We start from the raw sequence: 22,589 nt of genomic DNA on the forward strand, positions 1-22,589 counted from the left end.
ATGGAGGCCTAGTCCATGATGGCTGATTTTGTGAGCCTGGCCTCGAGTGAATATGTGAAAACTGAGACGAGGGAGACCCCTGCTGGAAACGGTCTTGAAGCTAACTGACCATGGTCCTTGTTTGCTGATTTGAAAAACTTTCCATGAGGACAGCAGCAGTTTTGGGAGTTCTCCAAGAGAAGTGAAAGTGTCCTTGGCAATCTTGAAAAACAAAGGAGCCTTAGAGGGAAACTCTGAACTGTGGCTCGATAGCCGAGGAGAAGCCGGATTAATGTGATACATGTTTTATTTTCTTGGTTCCTGTTCCGTAGTTCCGTCCTGTGACTTTTCCTGAGCGGAGATTTTCAGATGTAGCAATGTTACATTTCTTCCTTCTCGCTCTGCTCAGTGATTCAGTGTATTTTGCAAACTTTATGTGTGTTTCCATTGTAATTTTTACTATAAAATTGTTAGCTTAGGGAGGGTTTTCCCACTTGCCATTTTGCCTTTGCCGCGTGAATCTGCGTTGCTGAGGACTTCGTCTTGAGAGACTTTACCGAGAGACTTGTCCTGACCCGTTCTGACACTTAGTTAGAATAGGTAACTATGAGAAATGATTTATTCTGAGTGATTTACTTTGACTAATTTTAGATAAAGCAATATAATTTTAAACATGGTGTTGAATTTTCTTTCTTGTCAATTATTGGGTTTATATTTCTGATCATTATTGTATATGTTGTGTAGATTATGTTTTTGATTAGGACAGTCACAAAACCAGATCTGATCGACCTGATATTGATGCAGGGTGTTTAGGTGTTTCTTTCCACAGGTTTATTGCTGGTAGAGTATTTGAGCATGTGTTAGTGAAATGGGCCCTAGCGTATGATGAATGTATGTGCGTGTAACTGTGTGATTACTCTATCCGTGGTAGTGGGCATATTTTAGATACCCTGATCTCTATCAATTTGCTATCCCTTCTAACTGGCCTCTGGGTGTTGCAGAACAACAGGTTTTCAAGCATTTTCTCACCATTCATTCCATGACTCAGAGTTAAAAATATTCTGGAAAACAAATGTTTTGATCTACGCAACAGAAATATGAGTCAAAATATTATTTGTGTGGCATACTTGATTCATTAACACATACCAATATATATAGTATTCTAGGCAGTTTGCCATTCTGAGTATTAAAAGAAGTGTTCAATCTTAAAACCGATTAGACTCCTGTGCATTTGGGTTTGCAGGGTATATGCATGCACACCACTACTGGCACTTAGATCTGTCAATCACAGGTGGCGCTACACAACAAACACTGCAATCACAGAGCTGCAGGAGCAGCACCATCACTTTAGAAAGGTGTGTTCATGGCAGGTGCCTGATCTGAACATAGCTCTATAAGGTGCTCCCACATAGTGTGTTGCAGTGGCAGACACAGTGTCCCCTCATCCACCCTTCCTCTGCTCCAAGTCCAATGTATGGGCAATGACAGTGCGGACATGCTGGAGTTGAATCGAAGGCAATTGATCCATAACCGATCAATATTAATGAGACTGCTGAGGTTTGGGTACAAGGTATGCGCATGTGCACCACTACAAGGCCCATGACTCGGCCCTCCTACATCAGTAAAGCACCACCAGCACTACAACTATAGGCTCACAGCACCATCACTCTAAAATAACATGTTTCCTTCAGGCATCCTGACACCACAATCTCATCATTCTAGAGTGCTTGAGCAAAGAACACTGCAGCTGCCATCACAGTCCTCGCTCATCTGCCATAGCACCACAGCGAATCCGATGCCCGTGCAGAGACAGCACGCATCTGAGCAGAGGCCCAGCCGACGCCCATCATGAACAATGACCCTGCTTAGACCTAGGAGTGGAGTTGTGTCCCTACTGGGCGGCCGGTTGAGAGAAGTATGAATACTGAGGTACCAGTGACCCACTGTCTGACAGTGTGGCCCTTGCCACTGCCACAACAACCTGTAGGCGAGGGCATGCTGCGGTTTGAGAGGCATGAACGTTCACCAACTTCCTCAGGCACGTTTCCACCATGCAAATCATGAGGTATTTACATCACTCAAGGGCGGGAAGAACTCGCTTTTCATTGAGTGGGAATGGGAAGATTCCCAAACGCTGTGGTCATGCAACAGAAAGAGCTTCTTCCTGTTGAAAAATGTTCTCCTTGTGGCAAAAACCAGGAAAAATGTACACATGCACAGGAGTGCTTCCTTTTGTTAGTGCAGAAGTGTACTGTGTGTAGAACTGTGTATAGTGAAAATGGTACTGCACACACCGTCACGTGGCTGTCTCAGGTGTATGCCTGGAAAACTGTGACTGGAGTAGCTTTTCAGACGCACTGCTGGAGAGGATTTTGTATTATAAAAAATGCAAGTAAGTTTAGAGGGAGAGTAAATCTCCGAGCGTACCACTACAAACCTTTGCTTTCGGTGAATCGGGCCAACGGCCTGAAATGTCTTACTCTATTAAGAAACTGCAAAGTACCTTGACCGAAACAAAATAAAATTAAATGTTTTACACACTTTGGAGCCCTTGTATCAAATAACTGTTGCTGTTGTCATCTCATTTAGCTATGTGGCAAATGAATGTCAATCGTGCTGTAAAGTACATCGTGCACATGTTCTTAATGTAGACGTGATTATATGTTAATGTAAAAAAATCTGCTAAAGTAAGCGATTTGTGTTTACATTATTTAAAGTATTTCTAACTCTATCTAATAAACCTGAACTGAAATATTTACATTTCCAGTATTTTTTCTTGATAGGGAAGGGTTAACTTGCATAGTTGTTTGATTGACATAGCGGGTTAGGAAAGCAAGAAGAAATTAATTAGCCATGCAAAAGTCACTTGCAACTCGTGTATATTATCACCGTTTCCATGGCAACTACATGGAATCCTGATGCTCACTCCGAGGATATTGTCTTTGTTATTATTGTACTGGAGTTCAACCAAGAATGATTCATTGATTAAACGTTGCTTTGTTCGTTGTCTGTCAGAGCTCAACGTGTGGGGCTGCATAAGCTGGATTCACCGCACTACCTACCCCACCTTGCCTGTTAGGCCATACTGACAACCTCTCGGCAAAACACACACAAGAGGAACACCCAAGGGAGTAAAATAAGTGAGAAGCTTCAGAGTGCACAAGCTCAGTCACTGCATCATGGATTGCGAATTCAGGAGGTGCCAGTTAATTTATCAGCACAGCTGAATGGGTAAAGTCAAATGTTGCAAAGTGGGTTATTAGTGGTAAATATGCATCTGCCACTGCCAATAAGGCCACTAGCACAGTCGAGGTATGTTGCAAAGTCATCCCGTGTACCCTGTGCACCCCCATTATTTGCTGACTGGTACTGGTGGTAACTGACTCTGACTGACCCAGGGCTCTTTCTAACCAGAGCCAGTGCTATGTTGAAAACACAGTGAAAACACACACATACATGAGGGTTCACTATATATTAGGGTACACTTAAAATTGGCATGACTTACCCTGCAGGTCCCTAGTAGATAATAGGGCTGGGGGATCAAAACTACCTATAAGTCCCTAGTATATAATAGGACATGGCCCTTTAGAGGCCAGCATCCCTTTTTGCACCTGCATGTGTGCACTGCTGAGTGCTGGAAGTCATTTTAAAAGCAGCCCTGTGTTGCAGCACTGCTCTTAAATGTAAATTGTGCCCAAACTCGACTTTGGCAGTAGGGGCACTTAAAAAGTGATAAACTACAATATTGTGGCATTTTAGGTAACCCCCAGGGTCTCCTCTAGGTGCCCTGGGGGTAGGGGGACATGTCATTAACCCCTTCCATGCTCATGACGGAACGGTTCCGTCATGAGCATCGGTTGAGCTGTGCTCATGACGGAACCGTTCCGTCATGGCCCCGCCCGCGCTCAAACCCTTCAGCACCGCGGGGGAATCCGCGCAGCGCTGAAGGGGTTAAAAGGAGGGTCCTTATGAAATACTTTTTATGTCCTCTGGTGATAGGGAAATTGCACATCTCACTTTCCCTATTGCAGTAAAGTGCCTCCCAAAATCGACTTGGTGGGAGCACTGTGAAGTGAGGGTCTACATTATTTTTGCCTATTCAGGACCCCTGTAGTCTCCCTTATATGTCACAGGGGTGAGGGGTCATGTAATTATAAACAGGGTCCTCATAAAATATGTTTTATATGCCCTGATGGTGGATAAATTTCACATTGCAGGTTCCCCATTGTAGATGCCTAGCCCCATAGGATAACATGGCAATAGTATTTGAATGCATAACTATTACTAGGAATTGAAAAATATATATTTTCAGGACTTAGGAGAATGGTATTGAGAAATCCAGTAATATGTCATTGCTGACTTTATCCTAAAGTGCACAGAAAAGAAGTATAAGACATTCTTGTTTGTAAGCCAAAATTCAGCCTTCCTGGCCTCTTCCCTGATTTGTCTGAGTTAACAGGATTAGCCCGGCTGCTTTAATGAAGTGATAAGTGGCTCACCCAGGAAAAGGCTATCTGGTGGAGAGAACTCTGCTACACAGGAATGACAGAGCAAGGGCGGGGAGGACGCCTAAAACAATAACGCTTCAAAGGGGAATAGGACAGGCAGGGAATGCTAGGTCCATCAACCCACCAGCCCTTCTGCCCCTGCCAGAAGATGGACTTAAAGCAGGAATTTGCAGATGGTAGGGGGGGGGGGGGGGGAAGCAATCGAAATGAGCCATGCTGGAGGTTGGTTTAGCTAGGTCTTGCTCCTCTGCAGAGAGTTCAATCATATTGAATTTTAGAGGAATAGTGCTTTCGGGGAGTAGATTATACAACACTTTGGAGGAAGTGGTCATGCTTGGTGGGTGTTGCTCTGCACCTCATTGCACAGGAGTACGCTCCTGCTTGCCCCCAGAGTACACTGAATACATATGTGACAGATGCAGAGCCTCTCAGATCTGCTGCTTGAAACTAAGAGAAGAAGAAGGTTTGCCATGCTGGAAACTTGATTTGCACCATCAGGCCCTGCATTCGCCTGCTGCATTATCTGGAACTACAGCCCAGTGGATGTATCTTGCTTCAAAAGGATTACAGAGCGGACATCCTGCAAGCTACAGGTTAACAGCCAGATCATCTCCACCAAGAATCCCCTGCCTGGAGTGTGTTCAGTGGATTTGTAGGGTTTTGTCCTGGTGCATTGTGGGAATTGTGGCTTCTAACTTTCAAGGACCATTTTGGAGATTCCAGACCCTTGGATTGTGTTTTGGACATTTTGGAACCTCATGAGGAACTACAGGAAGAAGTTTCAGAAATTTGGAGACGTTTGGAGCAAATTTGGAAAAAGTTCCATAAGGGGACCGAGTCAGCCACAAGAGCCAAGTCAGTCGCCTTCAACCGCGAGTCGGCCTGACCTGCTAGTACGTCCCGCTGAAAAGCTCCAGAGGTCTGACTTCCAGAGTGTGACCTGGAGCTCCCTGAAAAGCAAGCCGGCAAACCCTTACATGATCCAGACTAGTGTAGAGCATTGAAGGACCCCGGAAGAAAAAGCTCCAGAAACGTTTCTAAGTTAGAAGGTAACATTTTGACTGAGGCCTACTGCGAGGGGTATCCGAGCAGGGCTCCATCGCGGTCAGCCTGAAACTTTGACTTTGTCCCAGTCAAGTGCGACCAGATGTCCCAGAGTGGTGGTATAGGTTTCTAAGAGCTATATAGTGTTAAACCTTTGTTTAACCCTATGTAGCACCATCTAGATAACAATCTCGAGAATCTTTCTTTTTTACATTTAAGTACAAATATGAGCACAGAAAATAGTCATGAATGACCTATAAATCTTTTTCAGGTTGCTGTCTGGAACATATGGTTTCACACTAGCCTTGTAATAATCTTGCAAGACTACTTGCCACATACACTTTCCTATTTTTTCTTTATGTTGAATAACACTTGCTGCATTAAAAGAATGGACACTTTATTTAGGTTGTGCATAAACAGATAATACGAGTTGTGAGTAACGTGGGAATTGGTGATCATTATGGGGCTTTTCACAGGTGAGAAGAGGATCAGCTCAGAACCCAGAGATAAGAGGGCCAGAGTTATTAGTAAGTGTTTATTCTTACACTGGAAGTGATGCTCTTTGCTGAGGAGATGCGTTCCATAGCATGATGCTCTTTGCTGAGGAGATGCGTTCCATAGCATTCACTAACCATTACCAAGATAAGTAGCGCAAAAAATACAGATCTCCAAAAGTCCTGCATAGCATTAGAGTCAGCTGCTTGGTGCAGCACACCAAATTTAGCTGCTCAGAGAACCAGAAAAAATATTGAGTAGTGGATCTAGCTAAGCCTACACACGTGCCTGTTAGTATCCTCAAAGAGCTGAAAGGCACTATGGGGGGGGGGGCAGCAATCACCACCGAATTTCCTGCAGTAATGATGAAAAAATATAATCATGTTTTTTGCAGTTTTTTAACAAGGGTACCTCTTACAGAAATTCTGAAACTGCATTATGAATACATGGTCAGAAGAGTGGAGCCTTTCAAAGATAATATAAGAGGTCCTCAGTTCTGTGGAACACATTCTCAGTTGAAGCAAGCTCTCCTCTTTTTGTAAACTTGTAAGACACCGGTGGCCTCGTTACAAAATTATGTAGCTCATACCATCTGAAATTGTATGGATTTTGAGAGTCAGCTCCTTTTGATATTGCAAGAGGATCTCGCTGGCATCTGATAAAGGTCTTCTGCTTCAAAAGGGGTGCACGTATGTTGATTCGGGAACAATCTAAGTTGCACGAGGCAGTGCTCCATATATTGCTTGGAAATCCTACTCGTACGGAGAATGCTACTCCTGCAGAACATTTTCTAGACAAGCCTCAATCCAGTAGAGGTGTAAATATTGATCATTCTTGAAATGGTATATGTTATGTACCTTCCATATCTATATATAGGTTCCAAATGGCCTTAGGGGCTCTGTTTATGAACTTATTAACTGCACTATCACCCCAGAGGAGATGGGCTCACACTCTCTGAGTTGAACCTCCGATTCCCTGCTTTAGTGCGAGGCAACGTGCCAGGACCTTGTAGGCTGCTTCAGTAGCAGGGATCTATTTGTCAGCATTGGTATATTACAGAACTTTTAAATATGAAACAGTGCTCTGATGCCAGTTACCCAAACTAAAGCTGACACCAACAACCCATTCAATAAAGGAACATAAATCTTGCTTATTCCTGCTTAAAACCCCGAGTGTTGCTTTATAACTGTTAGTGCTGTCCTTGTTATCCGTGTTGCTCTATCAACTGCAGCTAAAACGAGACCTGCCCCAGATACCTGTTTGGAGTATTTCACCTTTAAACCTAGGAGACATATTTATGAGCCCTTTTGTGTCGGTCTTGCACCTCGCAACGTGGTGCAAGAGGACGCATATGTAAATGAGATTTATGAACCCATGCACGGCTACCTTGCGTGGTCCTCCGTGGCTTCATAAATCTTGTGTAATGTAACGAAGCGCAAATCACTGCATTGCATTACTCTGCGCCATGGAGGTGTTTCCATGGGTGCTGTGTGGGCGTTCCAACGCAACATCTATGGATTGTAGCGCATTCCCAGATTTACAAGATCGTGTAAACCTGGGAATGCGCTCAAAAGATACGCCTCCACAGGGTGCACAAAGCACACATAGAAAGAGGAAAAAGCCTCTCAGTGTTGTTTTTTGTGCAGGAAGGTGCACCTTCCTGCACAAAAACAAACCTGCATACAACGCGGGCATCCTTGCATCATGGTGCAAAGGTGCCTGCATTGGTGCTAGGTTTCAAAACAGGGCTATCTCAATGGAAAAGGACAGGAATGCGCCATAGTGGATAGATATGGTGCATTTATACCCTTTTCCTGTGATGCACAGCAGCGCGACAAGGTGACTTGCTGTGCTGCCCTGTGGCACAAATGTCATAAATATGCCCCTAAGTGTCTAGCGTGGTTGCCTATATAATGTAGGCAACCACACTAGACACTTAGGTTTCAGGGTGAAATACTGAGAGTCGAATTAATGAAGACGGATCACTACTAAAAAGTACGAAAGCAGAGAGAGGAGGAAAAGCATTAGATAGTAGGGGCATATCGGGAGACTGTGTAAAGAGAAGCAGAGATAGACAGACTAGAAGTGCCTGGCATCAAAGACTGGCATCAAATCCTCCCTGATGGTGTTTCCAGTCTACTGTAATCGATAAACATTCCCTGCCCCAGTAAAAGCTGTATCTGAAATTCTTTTTTAGTAAAAGTGAGCAATAGCAAAATGTCTCTCAAAACATCCTGTGCCTTAATCAGCGTGAACCAATGGGGGCTACTTGCAGCAATGCAGCACATTTGCTGCCAATTCATCATTTTGTAGCTGTGTGCCGTCATACCCTGTTCAACCCTTTAGATTGAAAATAGGGAGCTGTGCTCCCTGGTCTGGGACTGCCCATTGTGTTGTGTACCTGTGTCACAATAATAACAAAACAGCAGAGGGTTCATTTTTAATAAACTAATGTACCGAGAAGACACACAACTCGCAAAATACACAAGCTTTTGTTCCTGGCAGTCACGCCTCTCACATCAGCACTTCCACAAATGCATCTGATCTGGAATATGCTAACATATACAAATACAGGAGAGGATTCAAACAGGAAATTTGCAAAGGGGATAATCATTTTAATATGATCCTCTTAGAGATGTTCGGAGATTATTCTTAATACCGCCCTGCTTGACATCAGATTCTGTATTTGCTGTCTGGGGCGATCAGCGCTTTCTCCAATAATAGAATTCTGTTTGCGAGTGTGCAAAAATGGAAAACCTAAACCATTCCTGTCTCCCCACTGTACATGAAAGTGTGACATTGAACATTTCAATAAATCACTGAGATGAATCCAATTACTCCGAGGCGTACCATCTGCCGTTCAGATGGGGAGAGGAAGAAAGAGGCAGTGGGCGTTTTATTGCCATTTTTACAACATGCATATTCAGGGACATCTTCTGCATTAGGACAAGCCTTACAAACAAGGATGGTGGAGGGCTATTCTAATCATTGCAGTTTCAATGAATGTGATTCTCAAATAGAATGGAGTCATGCAAACTTGTAAACCATGCAACCTAGTTGAGTGTAACAATAACATACATCAAGTTGGTTGCCCGTTTTCGTCAAAGTGTTTCAATAGTCCTGATCCATAAAATACACCAGGCAGCACTAGTGGCAAGCTCCTAAGACTGCCTTTTTATTGATGCTGAACACACCTGTAACTCTGTAAGCTGACATTTCAGCTGACAGGAAGGCTTGGTGGTAGGACTGTGGTTAGTTTAACTTTCAAGCCAAACTTCGCAATTTGTGAAGTTTGAGAGGCTTGTGAAATTGTCACCGTTGTGGTTGAAATTTTTGCACCAACAATATATTGCAATTTTGTTTTTTATATTTCTGCAACAAAAATCAACTATTAAAAGTTAATTTCTTGTATTTCCCTACTTTTTGGAATTCTCACGATGTTCTTTTAAAATTAACACAGGAAATCGTTTTCAAATTATACGTCTGCTTAGAGGATGGATATGGGGACATACAACTGTGCTACTGTTTCTACTGTACAGACTGAAAAAATTATATGTAAACATATATGGGCACATAGACAGTAAGATACAGCATATCAGGGACTCTAAAGAAGCATGTGTCATATTGCAACATGGGTAAAAACATGCCCTCTTTGTAAAACGAGTTTTCCACCACCACCATAGTGTTTGCAGTAATCACGCCGGTCACATGCTAGGGCACCAAGTTTGCATGCAAGCAACATTTTACTCCATGATTTGCAGAATTTTACTGCGTCTGTCTTCCTTCCTATATGTTTATTTGCCGTTTTGTTATACATTTTGTCTAAACAGGTCTTAGAGTGCATAAATCGACTTCATTGTGAGCAATTCCTCTTTTGCTAGATTCTTATATACTCTTTTCCACATTTAAGGCTATTTTACAACATCTTTAATACACTTTTAACTTGTGTAGATGAGGGAAAAACGTTTTGACCTGAAGAACTGCTGCTGAGCCTCATAGGGCCCATCAGGCAAGAAACATGTTGACCTTCACTAGAACCTAGGGTTCACATTGTCGTCCCTATTGGTTCATATGATTTTTAAATCTTGACATGGGAATTTCCCAGAAATAAAATAGACAAACAACTGCCTAAAGCCAAATTTAATACACCATCCAATCTACCACTTTCCCAAAACACACCTCAAAAAAGGGCACCCTCCTTCTGTTTGTTGAAAACCAGACAGAGTTTAAAAGATTTCCGGCAAAGAGCACCCTCGAGGGGTCCACTGGGTATTTCAACGGCCATCCAGTGAGAAGCACGGCCCAATGTCGAGGCATGCCACTCCAGTGGGTCAGGGCCGTTGCATCCTATAAAGGATGCCCTTCATGACCAGTTTAAGTTCATCTACCTCAGTGCAGAGGCAAAAAGCAACAGAACAGCACACTACGGTACTGATGGTAGAAAGTCATCCTATTGCCCTGTTCACCCCCATTTTTTTCAGATTGGTACTTGTGGTAAAGGGCTCTGACTTAGCCCTGGGCTCTGCTAACCAGGCCCAGGGCTAGTGCCCTGTTAAAAAGGTATATGATACTTGGGTATGATTGCATTGGCAATGACAGACCCTTGTAAGTCCCTAGTAGATAATAGGGCCGGGGTTTCAAACTACCTATAAGTCCCTAATATATAATAAGGCATGAAGGTTGAGAGGCCAGCAGATTTCCTGCACTTGCACGTGTGCACCACTGTGTGCCTGCTGTCCTTTTAAAGGGAGCCCTGCCTTGCAGCCTGTCTTAAAAAGTAAATTCTCACAATTGGAACTGAGAGACCCTATAAGTCCCTAGTATATAACAGGGCAAGAGTGTTCAAACTACCTACAAGTCCCTAGTATATATTATTCGGCATGAAAGTTTAGAGGTCCAGCAGATTTTCTGCACTTGCATGTTTGCACTGCTGAGTGCCTGCTGTCATTTTAAAAGCAGCCTTTCTTTAAAACTAAATTCAATGCGAAGTGGACTTTGGTGGTATTCTACCTTATTTTTGCATATTGGTCACCCATAAGGTCTCCCCTAGGTGTACCAGGGGTGTGGTGCTGTGTAACCATAAGCAGGGACCTTATAAAGGATGTTTGTTTGTATGCCCTGGTGAGGGAAAAACTGTCCATTTCATTTTTCCCCATTGTAGGTACTTAGCTCCATAGGCTAACATGACAATATTTATTTTAAGCATAACTATTGCTAGGAAAAGAGTAAATATCATTCAAGCACTTAAAAAGATTGGTATTGATGATTTCAACAACTTGCCACTGTTGAATGTGTGATAACTAGTACAGACAATAAGTTATAAGACTTTCTTTTCTGGGAGCCAAAATCTAGCCTTCCAGCCTTCTGATTGGTCAACTCTAACAGGCTTAGCCAGTCTGCTTTGATTAGGTGAAAAGTGGCCTGGCCTGAGCAGAGGTTATCTGATGGTGGGAGTTCTGCAGCTGCAAAGACCAGGCCAGGCAGGGGGATGGGTAATAAAACCTGGGCTTCAAAGAGAGGAGGACAGTTTAGGAATGCCAGCCCTACCTACCCCCACATCCTGTACACCTAGCCAGATGGCAGGCTTAGGACAGGAATTCGCAGAGGTCAGGAGGAGGTGAGCTAATGGTAATGAGCCACACTGTGGGTTGGTTTAGCCAGCTCCTACTTCTCTGGAGAGAATTGCTCCATGTTGGATTTTGGAAGGGCAGTGCTTTGTGGGACAAGAAGGTGCCAGACTTTGGAGAAAGTGGGCATGCTATTTGGTGGCACCCAGCATCTCATTGGACAGAGGTGCCCTCCTGCTTGTTTCCCCAGAACACTGAATAAATATGTGAGAGCTGATTAGCCTCTCAGATCTGCTGCCTGAAACTAAAAGGAGAAGAAGGACTGCCCTGCTAGAATCTGGATCTGCACCCTAATGCCTGCACTCAGACTGACTGTGCCTTCTGCACAATATGGTACTACACCCCTGGGAACTGTACCTTGCTTCAAGAAGGATAAAGGAGAGGACTTCCACAATCTACAGGTTAACAGAGCCCCCCTGCATCATCTTCACTAAGACTTCCCAGCCTGGGGTACATCCAGTGGACTTTTAAAGATTTGGCCAGGAGTATTGTGGGAATTGTAGTTCAGACATCTTAGAAACAACCTAGGAGATTCCAGACTGTTGGATTGGTGTTGTGGACATGTTAAACCTACAAAGAAACCTCCTGGAAGGACCTCTAGAAGTTTGGGGAAGTTTTGAGAACTTTTGTGAAAAAGAACCATAAGGTAACTGACCAGTAGTTGAGAGTCAAGCTGGCCACCTTCAACTGCGTCTCGGCCTGGATTTCAGGTTCATCCTGCTGATAGCTCTGGAGCTGCAGACTTCCAGGATTTGACTGGGCCCTCAGAGAAACTCAAGTTAGCAGACCAGCACAGAATCCGGCCTGAAAAAGTGCCTTGCCGGAAGTTGGAAGAAAAAGCTCCAGAAAAGTTTTTAGGTGTGAACGTAAAATTTGGACCGGGGCCACCCGCTTAGTGTATCCGACCAGGATTCCAACGCGATCAGCCTCAAACTTTGACTCTGTTCCGGTCAAGCCCAACCAGATGTCCCAAGTGAGTTTTTAGGCACTATTGAGTGGTTAATCTTTTTAAAAAATCATGTCTTCGGATTCCTACATTGGATTTGTGTAATTTTTGTGTCATTTGAAACATAAAAATATGTCCTCTTTTTATAAATTGGTGTGAAATTTCTATTGTGTGTTGTGTCTTACTTATTTAATGTATTGGTGTTTTAAATGCTTCACATACCTGTCTCCTAAGTTAAGCCTGACTACTCACAGCCAGCTACAATAGATTGAGCAAGGGACTAATTTACTGAGATCTTTACTGGACCTGATATTGTGCTGGTGGCCCTATTGCTGGTAGTAGATGTATACTTACCTCTACCAATAACCCACTTTCCAACAACTGATAATTGTTCTGTTTGGAGAGGGTGTGTGCTGGACTGTCCAGTTCTTCTCATCCCCTCTTTTTATTAAGGACAATATGGTAAATGTTCTTTATTTCCCAAAGAGCCACCACTCCTCTGAATACGACAAAACAGAAGCTTAGACATTGGAATGCATCAGCCTAAGACTTTCCACCAACCAGATACCGATCAGGTCTCTTGTCTTTACTCACCGGTTGTCGCACTAGACACTGTTGGCCACTGTTGCTCAAGTCCTGCTGGAACTCCACGCAAAACTGCAGATTCTTCCATATGCACGGAGCTGTGAAAGAAATCATGTGTATTAGATGGAAATTTTATATTAGAATCAATCATCTGGTTTATCATTTGGACAACATTTCATCATTTTAAGTGCACACTGCGAAGAAAATAAAAACATATCTTAAAAGGTAAATTTTGAAAATAAAAACCCCAATTGAAACTAAAACCAATGTATGTTAAAATAAAACACTTGAACAAAGAATTGAATTGCACAGGTATCACAAAAAAGAGCTGAAATGTAGCATCATTTCCTCTGATACATCTTACACATAAGGACCTCATTTTGGAAATGATGGAAACTAATTTCAGACATTAAAAAAATACCACTTGCTCCTCAATTCTGTGCCTCATTACCAATAGATTACCACCCATGGTAAAATTAGCCTCTTTTATTAGTAATGTATCATAGAACTTCTCAATTCAAGATGAAGTATGACATTTGTAAGATTGATCATAAAAAATAAGTAGATTGAACTTGCATTATACCAAATCCATAACCTTGGGTATTAGCTAGGTATGACCTTTGCTATTCACAAATGTAATTATAACAGAATGGGTTTTAACATTGGTTTCATGTCGCTGCCACTTCAGTTCACACTTTATTTTCTGGAAAGGACTACTCATTCGTAGAGGGTAAAAATAAAATGCAATGGACAAAAAATAAAATGCTGCCATGTTGATCGTCAATCAGAAGTTTTTTTTATCTGGTTGTACTTTTTCTAATGGTTGTAATGACAATCATGGTAACGTGATACACCAGTACTACTTACAATGCTACTTTGGCATTGGTAATTTACGATAGAGGATATTTCTTTTGAAATAGTACTTCAGATCTCAGTAAGGATAAATCATAATTAATTTAATCACATGCAAAACACATATTTCACTGCTCCCATATCCCTACAGTTCTCTATTAACACACCATAGGATAGCATAGCATACCATAACCAGGACAGAGGGATAATATATCGAGGTACATACAGATGCTCGGTAATATAGAGAAGTGGCATATCCCATGCTTTTATCTGCACCTTGATTCTAAAAGGAAGCTATTTTATTACTACAGGGGCATGTTGATGATAGGTGCATTTCCATCTCTAAAGGATCTTTGTATGGCAAGGTACCTGGTTATTGAACTACTATCTTTTGCTCATCACAATACTGTGATTGTTTGGTGCAAAGCCAAAGAGGCACATACTCAGAAATGTGGCCGCCTCTCATGGGGCCTTATCACAGCCCTTGATGGAACAAAGCATTGCAGACTGGAGCCTGTAAGTACGGCTGGAAGATCTCTCTCTCTCTCTGTAATCGATCCTAATGTGAAGTGATGGATGTCTGCTTGAGGGCCAGAGACGTAGCAAAATCAAGTCACATACACTGTCGTTTTTGCTACAGGGTAGTTGTGTGCCAGTGTCACAGAAAAGGTTATTAGATAAAAGAGGCATCTCTCATTTTATCGGTGTTGATTCTCTTGGGTTTGACTGTTGTGCACTGGGGCCCAAAGTGTACTCTGGTCGTATTGCAGAAGTCCTGGTGCAGCAACTATGCAAGCCAGGGATACTGAAAGGTGTGTTAGCATGAACAGTCGCCAAGCATTTTTAAATCCATATGGAACAAGTGTCTTCTAAATAACGATCTGAAGGACGTTTTGTGCCAAGGCCTTTTTTGTTGATATTTCATTATGCTTACATTTGTCTGAAGGGATTCTTAAGTACATTTTTTGCTGTTTTATATCTTGGGAGCTGAGCTGTAAGCTGATTTGTTAAACTTAGGAATGTTCTATCTGCCAGAGACTCATAAGGCCTGTCTAACAATAAATGACCTAACATTCATGAGATAAATCCAGATTAGATATCAAATGATGGCACCAGTTGGATGTTGAATGTGGTTGACGAATATCCTACATTAATTCTCTCTAAAATGTGAGCATAGTCAGAGGTCGCTAAATGTCATTTCATAAATGTCATTTCATTAATTTGATTTTGAATGTTACGTCTCCACTAATTTAGGAGCCAGTTAGAATGTGACAGAATGAAAGTAAAAAAGTATATAATAGAATTCATACATTTCAAAGGAAGGTCTCACTGAATAATAGAATATAAAACAGCTTGGATAAAAATAAAGTTTAGGCTAGCAAAGTTCCCAGCAATATTGTCAAAAACCTCAGAGTCATAGAAGAAAGTACCCCGTTCAATTATGAATGTGTGGCTCGATTCCCAACTCAAAGTAAAAAACATAAAGGGACAGTTAGGACAGAAATGTAATAGCCCTGTGACTTTTGAAGCGATTGTGCAAACTTTGCCATTGAGCCGAACTAAGTCGAGTGAGTATTCCAGACACAGCACTGTGTCCGTATAAAAAGGTTTACCTTTTACTAATACGGCACAGAGAAGCAGAAACGTGTCTTAGCTTGCGCTGGAATCTGCAAAAATGATATGGCACAATTGTTTATGACATGATGGACATGATATGGGTGAGTTGGTCGATTAGGCCTGGTCTATTTACTGCTCTGTCTTTCTTTACGAAATCACTTGCTGTATAGATATCACCGCCAATGAGAAAAGATTAAAATTAAATGAGGGCCTGTGTCAGCCTCTAAGTGCTCAATACATCTTACTCCTCAGTATTTAATTCATTCAAAAAGTTGAACTGCACTGCACTTTTACTTTGATTCCTAGATCAGCTGGATACCACTTAGTCTAAATGTAAAGGATTATCGCAATCAAACATTTTGATAAAACCTCATATTCGCTAGAGTGTTCTTTCAATAGAAAATAGGGTTTCCTTCCCTGCAAGTGTTTTGTAAGGTACCTTGCGCTTCCTCTTCTTTACCTGCATGACCTCCTCTATCACCACTTGGCATTAAGGGAGAGTGTTCACGTTGCCAAGAATACTAAAGGAAGTCTCAAAACCAGGTAAATACAGTGTAACCACAACAGACACTGAATTTCTTCCCAGTGTCAAGTGGTCAACAGAGCATCACCAATGTGTGGAGGCGGCTTGCTGGCTCTGAAGCCTTGGTGCAAGAAAGGTGGCTTCAACTGAACTCTATTAAAATAGAAATGATCCCTTTTGGCCAGACAACTCGTATGACTGACTCTTTGTTTTCTATTCCCCCCATTGATATTGTGAAAAATATTTAATGTAAAGAAGCAATACATTATCTAGAGTAAGGGGTGAATAGCAAACATTGAATCGAACAATTAGCTAGAAATTACAATGCGTATGATACTGTTACATATCATTACCTGAATTTTATTTCACCTGTTTAAACTCTTCGGAGACCAAGGTGAGCTAATAATGGGGTGTTCTAGAATTTCAGATTGCACAAGTGCAAAGATGCATGAAAATGTACCCAAAGAAATTCATATTCTCACTCGACTTCAGGTGGTGCATTATACTTAAGTCGAACTTGTTGCTGGGCTTAAAACAGAAGCTAACTGTCCCTTATAGACAAGCTCTATTATGGAATTCTATACTTCGGAAAATAAAACTCAAAACAGAGTACAAAACCGAGTACGACGGATGATAAGTTTATTTATGGGCTCTGGCAACTCTTTCTAATGCACACAATTAGAACTGGGTCCATCTATCAACCTTTGCCTGGAATGAGGGAAACGTAGATGTGTGGCTCGATGTCAGTAGGTTTCCCTATATAAATGTGGATACAATGCAAGTATAATGTGGATATATTGTCGGACTTTTCCAAGATAATTTTAAGGCCTGCCTTAAAACCAAACATGTCCAATACTTGATGTAGTGTCATCGTGGGGTTAGTCAAATAAAAGAAAACATTGTCGGCACACAGCAATCTGAGGGAACGTATGTTAAATGTCATAATGCTAGTACCCCCCCATATCCCATCTGCAAAACAGTGCTAAGAACTCCAATACCAGGAGTGACGCTGGGTTATAAATAGGCCTGGGCGGTAAATTCCGTTCCGTTCGCGGAATTTGCGGAATTTGGGTAATTTCGCGTTCCGTGGAGAACGCGAAATTGCCCAAAAATCTGCGTTCCGCGACTTCGCAAAATTTTTTGCTTGTTCGCGTTCTCAATATGCGTGTTCGCGAGATATTTCACCCCGAACACGCAAACAGCGATCGCGAACAGGAAAAAAGTATCGCGAACAAGCAATTCCGCGTGTTCGCGGAATTTCTGCGTGTTCGCGGAGATTTTTTACCGTTTCGCGGAGATTTGCATAACGCGATTACGCAAATTACGCCCACCCCTAGTTATAAATGGCAGCCTTGCATCATATTTCATTCTATGATGGAACAGATCTCTCCATTCAAAGAAATCCTTACTATTGCTTCAGTGAATAAAAGGAAAAGCCAGTGTATACATGCAGATCTAACACTGAAGTGATTTAGAGCCTGCCACAAATACACTCATCCCACAGTGTTACATAGTTTTTCTGAGTCTATTGTAGCTACAACTGGTTCAGTGTCAATGCTGCATCCACCAATCATCCCCGATATACTTCATATATAATATCTAATCAAATGACCTACTAGTAAGTCCAACTACTCAGGGTAAATACATTCTGGGATTACAGGTTTGCAAGGTCCATTACCAATACTTTAGGATCTATATGTATTTAGAAAGGACAGGAGCACAACAACATTCAATAATGGGGATCCTTGCCTGACCTGGGGAGAACAGTAAACAAGGATTCACACCCACTAGGGTGCAATATATCCTTCTCAAATGCATCCTCATCTAACAATATGGGCTGTGATTGCTGCTGGGTAGGCCTTGCAAAAGTCTGCCCTGAAGCCATCAGGGCAGGCACCTTGCTGGGCACCAATGAGTGTATCACAGCCACTATTTCAGGTAGTGTGAGTGGGGACTTCAGTGATTGGAGCTGGGAAGGTGGATAAGATATGGTCACACACCATCAACATGGCAGAAGGAAGCACTATGTCTGGATCATAAAGCGGGCAAGGAGGTTGTTGCAACGTCATCCTGGGCACCCCCAACTTTTTTGCTGACTGGTACTGGTGGTAACTGACTTTGACTGACCCAGCCTAAGGTCAGTTTAAAAGCAGCCCTGTGTTGCAGGACTGCTTTTAAAATGCACATTTTGCCCCAATTTCACTTTAGTGTTTGGGGCACTTACAAATGAATAAACTATCATGTTTGGGCATGATAGGTACCCCCAGAGTCTACCCTAGGTGTCCCAAGGGTTGGGGGTCAGGTACCTATATGTAGAATCCTGATAAAAAAGTTTTCATATGCCCTGGGTTCTTGAAATTACCCATTTCACTCCCCCACATTGTAGTAAAATGCTGCCCAAAACTGCCTTTTGTACTAGGAACACTGTGAAATGAGGATTCGCAATATTTTGATATGTTCAGAACCCCTAAAGTGGTTTCCTAGGTGTTCCAGAGGTGGGTGGGGGGGGGGAGGGGGGGGGTCTTGTAGATATAAGAAAGCTCCTTATAAAACGTGTTTTTTAGGCCCTGGTATTGGAGAAATTGCCCAGTTCATTTTCCATTGCAGATCCCCAGCCCATTGGTTAACACTGGAAGAGGTTATTAGTTAATAACTGGAGAAAGAAAAGCCATAAAACTAGGATTAAAGGACGGACTCAGTAGAATAGTAATGACAAATACAACAATATGGAATTTATTAATTTATTCTAACATGTACAGACAAGAAGTTATAAGACTTAGTCTGTAACACAAAATTCAGCCCTCTAGTGCTCTGCCTTGATTGGTCAGAGAGAAGTGGATTAGCCTGGCTGCTTTGAAAGGGTGATAAACGACCCCTGGGTTAGGAAGCCTTTCTGGAAGGAGAGGTTGCTGGGCATAGGAATGACAGAGCCAGGGAGAAGGGTAGTAAATAATGCTCTTCAAGGGAAGCAGGAGACAAGCTAGAGAAAACAGTTTTCATTTACAACTCTCCTCTTTGAACTCAAGCATATGCTAGGCTTAAGGAAGGAATGAGCAGATGCAAGAGGAAGAGACTATGGAGATTAGCCATCCTGGGAGTGTGTTTAGCCAGCTCTTCTCTCCCTGCTGAAAATTCTGACATATTGAATTTTGGAGGAATGGGTTTTTCTGGGATACCGTTGTGCCACACTTTGGAGGAAGTGATCATGCTCTGGGGTGTTGCCCTGCACCTCATTGGACAGGAGCGCCCTCCTGCTTGACCACAGAGAACACTGAGCAAGTATCAGAGAGGGGCAGTGCATCTCAGAACTGATTTTTGAAACCTAAGAAAGCAAAAAGAGTCCACACTGAGGAGTTTGATGTGCATTACCGAGGCCCTGCACTCTGAAGATTGTGCCTCTTGCACCATCTGAAACTACAGCCCTGTGGATCAAACCTGCTTCTAAAGGACTAAAGAGTGGACTCCTTGCAAGCTACAGGTCAACAGAGCTCACCAGGACCATCACCACAAAGAATCATCAGCCTGGAGCACTACCAGAGGATTTGTAAGGGTTTTGTCCATGTGGGTTGTGGGAAATGAAATACCAAACTTTCTTGGAGATTCCAGATCCTTGGATTGTGTTTTGGACACTTTGAACCTGCAAGAGGAACTTCAGGAAGGAGTTCCTAACAGAGGCTGCATGAGTCTGGTGAGAAATCCTCCAGAAAAGTTGCTAAGTGTGAATTTGTCGCTGTCAGAGTCAACCAAATGTCCTAAAGTAGCACTGTTGGTTTCTAAGCACTAGAAAGTGTCTACTATTTGAAAATTCATATCTCTGGTTCCCTACAGTGGATTTATTTTTGTTTTGGTGTCATCTTAAAGATAACAATATTTCCAAAGCGCCAACTGTGGTCATTTGGTAACTCCAGACTGGTACAAAGTCACAAGTTTGGGCTGACTACAATGGAGCAGGCTGGACACAGGGACCACGTTAGGACCACTGAACAAAGATCATTATATCTTGGTTGCGGTCTGCGCGGCGTAGCTTTTTGAGGCTTTGAGTCGTCCTTTGTCGGTTACTATGGAGCTATGCGGCGAGGCTTTGTGGGGCTTTGCGTTGGTTCCAATGGGGACCACAGCTGGACTGGCAGAGTACCTCCAGGCCCACTTCCAAGGGTCCAAGACTGGGAAGGTGTCACCTGGGGGGCAGGACTCACAGCAGGCAGAGTCCAAGTGCAGGATTCAAAGTGTTTGGATACTTTTCTGTCCCTGATGATCTGATCAGGAAGCCAGTCAACTAGCCCTTGCAGTCATTTTGGTGGTCCCGGGTTCAAGATGCAGGTCCAATCCTTTCCACTCAAGCAGCAGGGCAGCAGAGTAGTAGTCCTTCTTGCAGCAGAGAAGCACAGCATCCCTTCCAAGTCTACCCAGATCCAGAGGTGTACTGAAGAGTTTTGTCTGAAGGTTCAATATTTATACCGAGTGTCAGCTTTTAAGTAGGCGAAGGCTCTGGAGGTTTCCACCCCCAGAGGTGTCTGGGATTTCTAGCCTCCCCACCCATGTTGCAGACTTTATGAATGGTTTGAAGGATACATGCATATTTTCTCCTCTGCTTTTTCCCCATTTACATGGGTTCATTGGGAAAGAAAAAGCAGTGCAGCTAAAAACCTCAATCAATCTTCTCTCTGGGAGGTTTAATAACATATCTGTTTGGTTGGTAAATGTTTACTGCATTAAAAATGCTAAACCAGAGTGATAAATCCTTAGTTTCTGTACCAACCCATCGAGCAAGAACAAGAACTGTCCTGCTTTTTTGAGGTTTTGCTTGGAATTGGTGCAGCTGCAAAAAGGACCGAAAGTACTGATACATGTGGATTTTGTTGCACTGGTAACCACAATCTGCATATTAAGCCCTATTTTAGTGGAAAACGTGTTTTAGGTTCTATGTATTGCCTCCAATAAATAACTTACAACTTAGTATTGTTATTTGCTAAGTGCAGGCTATAAGCAACTAACGGCAAGCCACTACTAATGATGGCTTTATGGTATGGAGAAATAGTAAGTTTGATGGGGCAGAAGAACTGTCAAGTTACAGCTGGACACCTGCTACATCAAACTCTAAACAACTTTTTTTATTTTGCCAAAGCAGAGAGTTCCTAACTTTGATTAGGGAACAGCAACCAAAATGTTCTCATGCTCTTCCCACTGGCTGTGTGACAATCTCAATAAATATTTTGTTGGCATAATCTTCTTAATTATACGTCTATTTCAGTTTATGTCAACCTATCACTTTCAGACATGTCCTGATGTTGATGATCTGGGATTTTCACTCTTTATGACCCTGTCAGAGGATGGCACTTTCTCATGTATGAAAACAAAGCGGGGCACCAGCACAAAATGCTGTCCCGGTGCTCATAGAACTTTTTACTTTTTTACAGTCAAGTCTGGTGACACACACTCAGATAATAAAAACATATTATTTACTCCTCTTTTTTTTTAACACTTCAAAAGTCTCCTTAACCATCTCTAAAGGGCCTGAGCAAATTCCATCCTATATCTAACTTTTAAAATCCAACAAAACTTCGGAATAGCACTGTACATCACCACTGCCTTTTTAGAGGAACTCCATTTATTAAATGTAGTGTTTGAATTTATTGGCAGCTTTTTATTTTATGCCATCTTACCACCCTGAGCCAGCATCTGACTGTGGTAGGGGAAGAGAGTCAGCCTTTAATTTGGATAGCATATCTCTTTCCTGGACCTTCCCAGCAAGGTCAGCTTTCTCCACTCACCTCCATGTCACCAGATTTGGTCGCTTTGACCAGTTCTCTTTAATGTCTACATACAATAACAATATGACTTACACTACTTAATATGCGCTGAGTCTCCTAAGGATCAACCAAGATAAGTCCTCTGTGCTCCCTGTATTGATAAACTGACTTCTGGATATGCAGATATGGATGCACAGTAACTCCCACAAACACAGCAGCAGTAAGACAGTGTTGATGACGGTGGCAGATAAATCACTATGAATGTCATCACATCGTGACTGAAAAAAGAGTGAAGGGTCAAAATCAATTTTCGAATGTGATGACATTCAAAAATTGATTTTGACTTCTTCACTTTTTTCTTCATTCACTTTAGGTTCTACTGCTAAGCAAAAAAATGAATCTGACAAACTGTTGAGACTAAAAAAAAACAAATTTGGACTGAACTGCATGGTTACTTTTTCCTTGAGCATTTTAAAGCTGGCACAATTCCGTGGGTTTTACAAATATGCAACATCCCTGTAATCTTCATTGAGGATCCTCAATATCAGAAGGGATACAGTTTCATTGGCCCTAAATGCAGCCATGATTTAATGGTCCTTTCAATTGAGACAGCTCAAAGACTCTCAAAGAAACAAAGGAGGTGACCATTTGTTCTTCATGATC

At 42.3% G+C, this 22,589-nt stretch overlaps 1 protein-coding gene across 10 annotated transcripts in view; it reads right to left on the bottom strand.

Moving 5' to 3' along the window:
- Positions 1-22,589, bottom strand: part of LOC146810747 (protocadherin alpha-C2-like) — an 839,920-nt gene that overhangs the window by 149,578 nt on the left and 667,753 nt on the right. For all 10 annotated transcript variants that reach the window (XM_085617796.1, XM_085617791.1, XM_085617794.1 and 7 more), the window contains exon 3: positions 13,194-13,282. In XM_085617796.1, the coding sequence (XP_085473922.1) occupies positions 13,194-13,282 (89 nt within the window). The remainder of the gene's footprint in view (positions 1-13,193; positions 13,283-22,589) is intronic.

The sequence above is a fragment of the Triturus cristatus genome, chromosome 7 (genome assembly GCF_964204655.1).
Source record: "Triturus cristatus chromosome 7, aTriCri1.1, whole genome shotgun sequence".
Taxonomy (NCBI): Eukaryota; Metazoa; Chordata; class Amphibia; order Caudata; family Salamandridae; genus Triturus; species Triturus cristatus.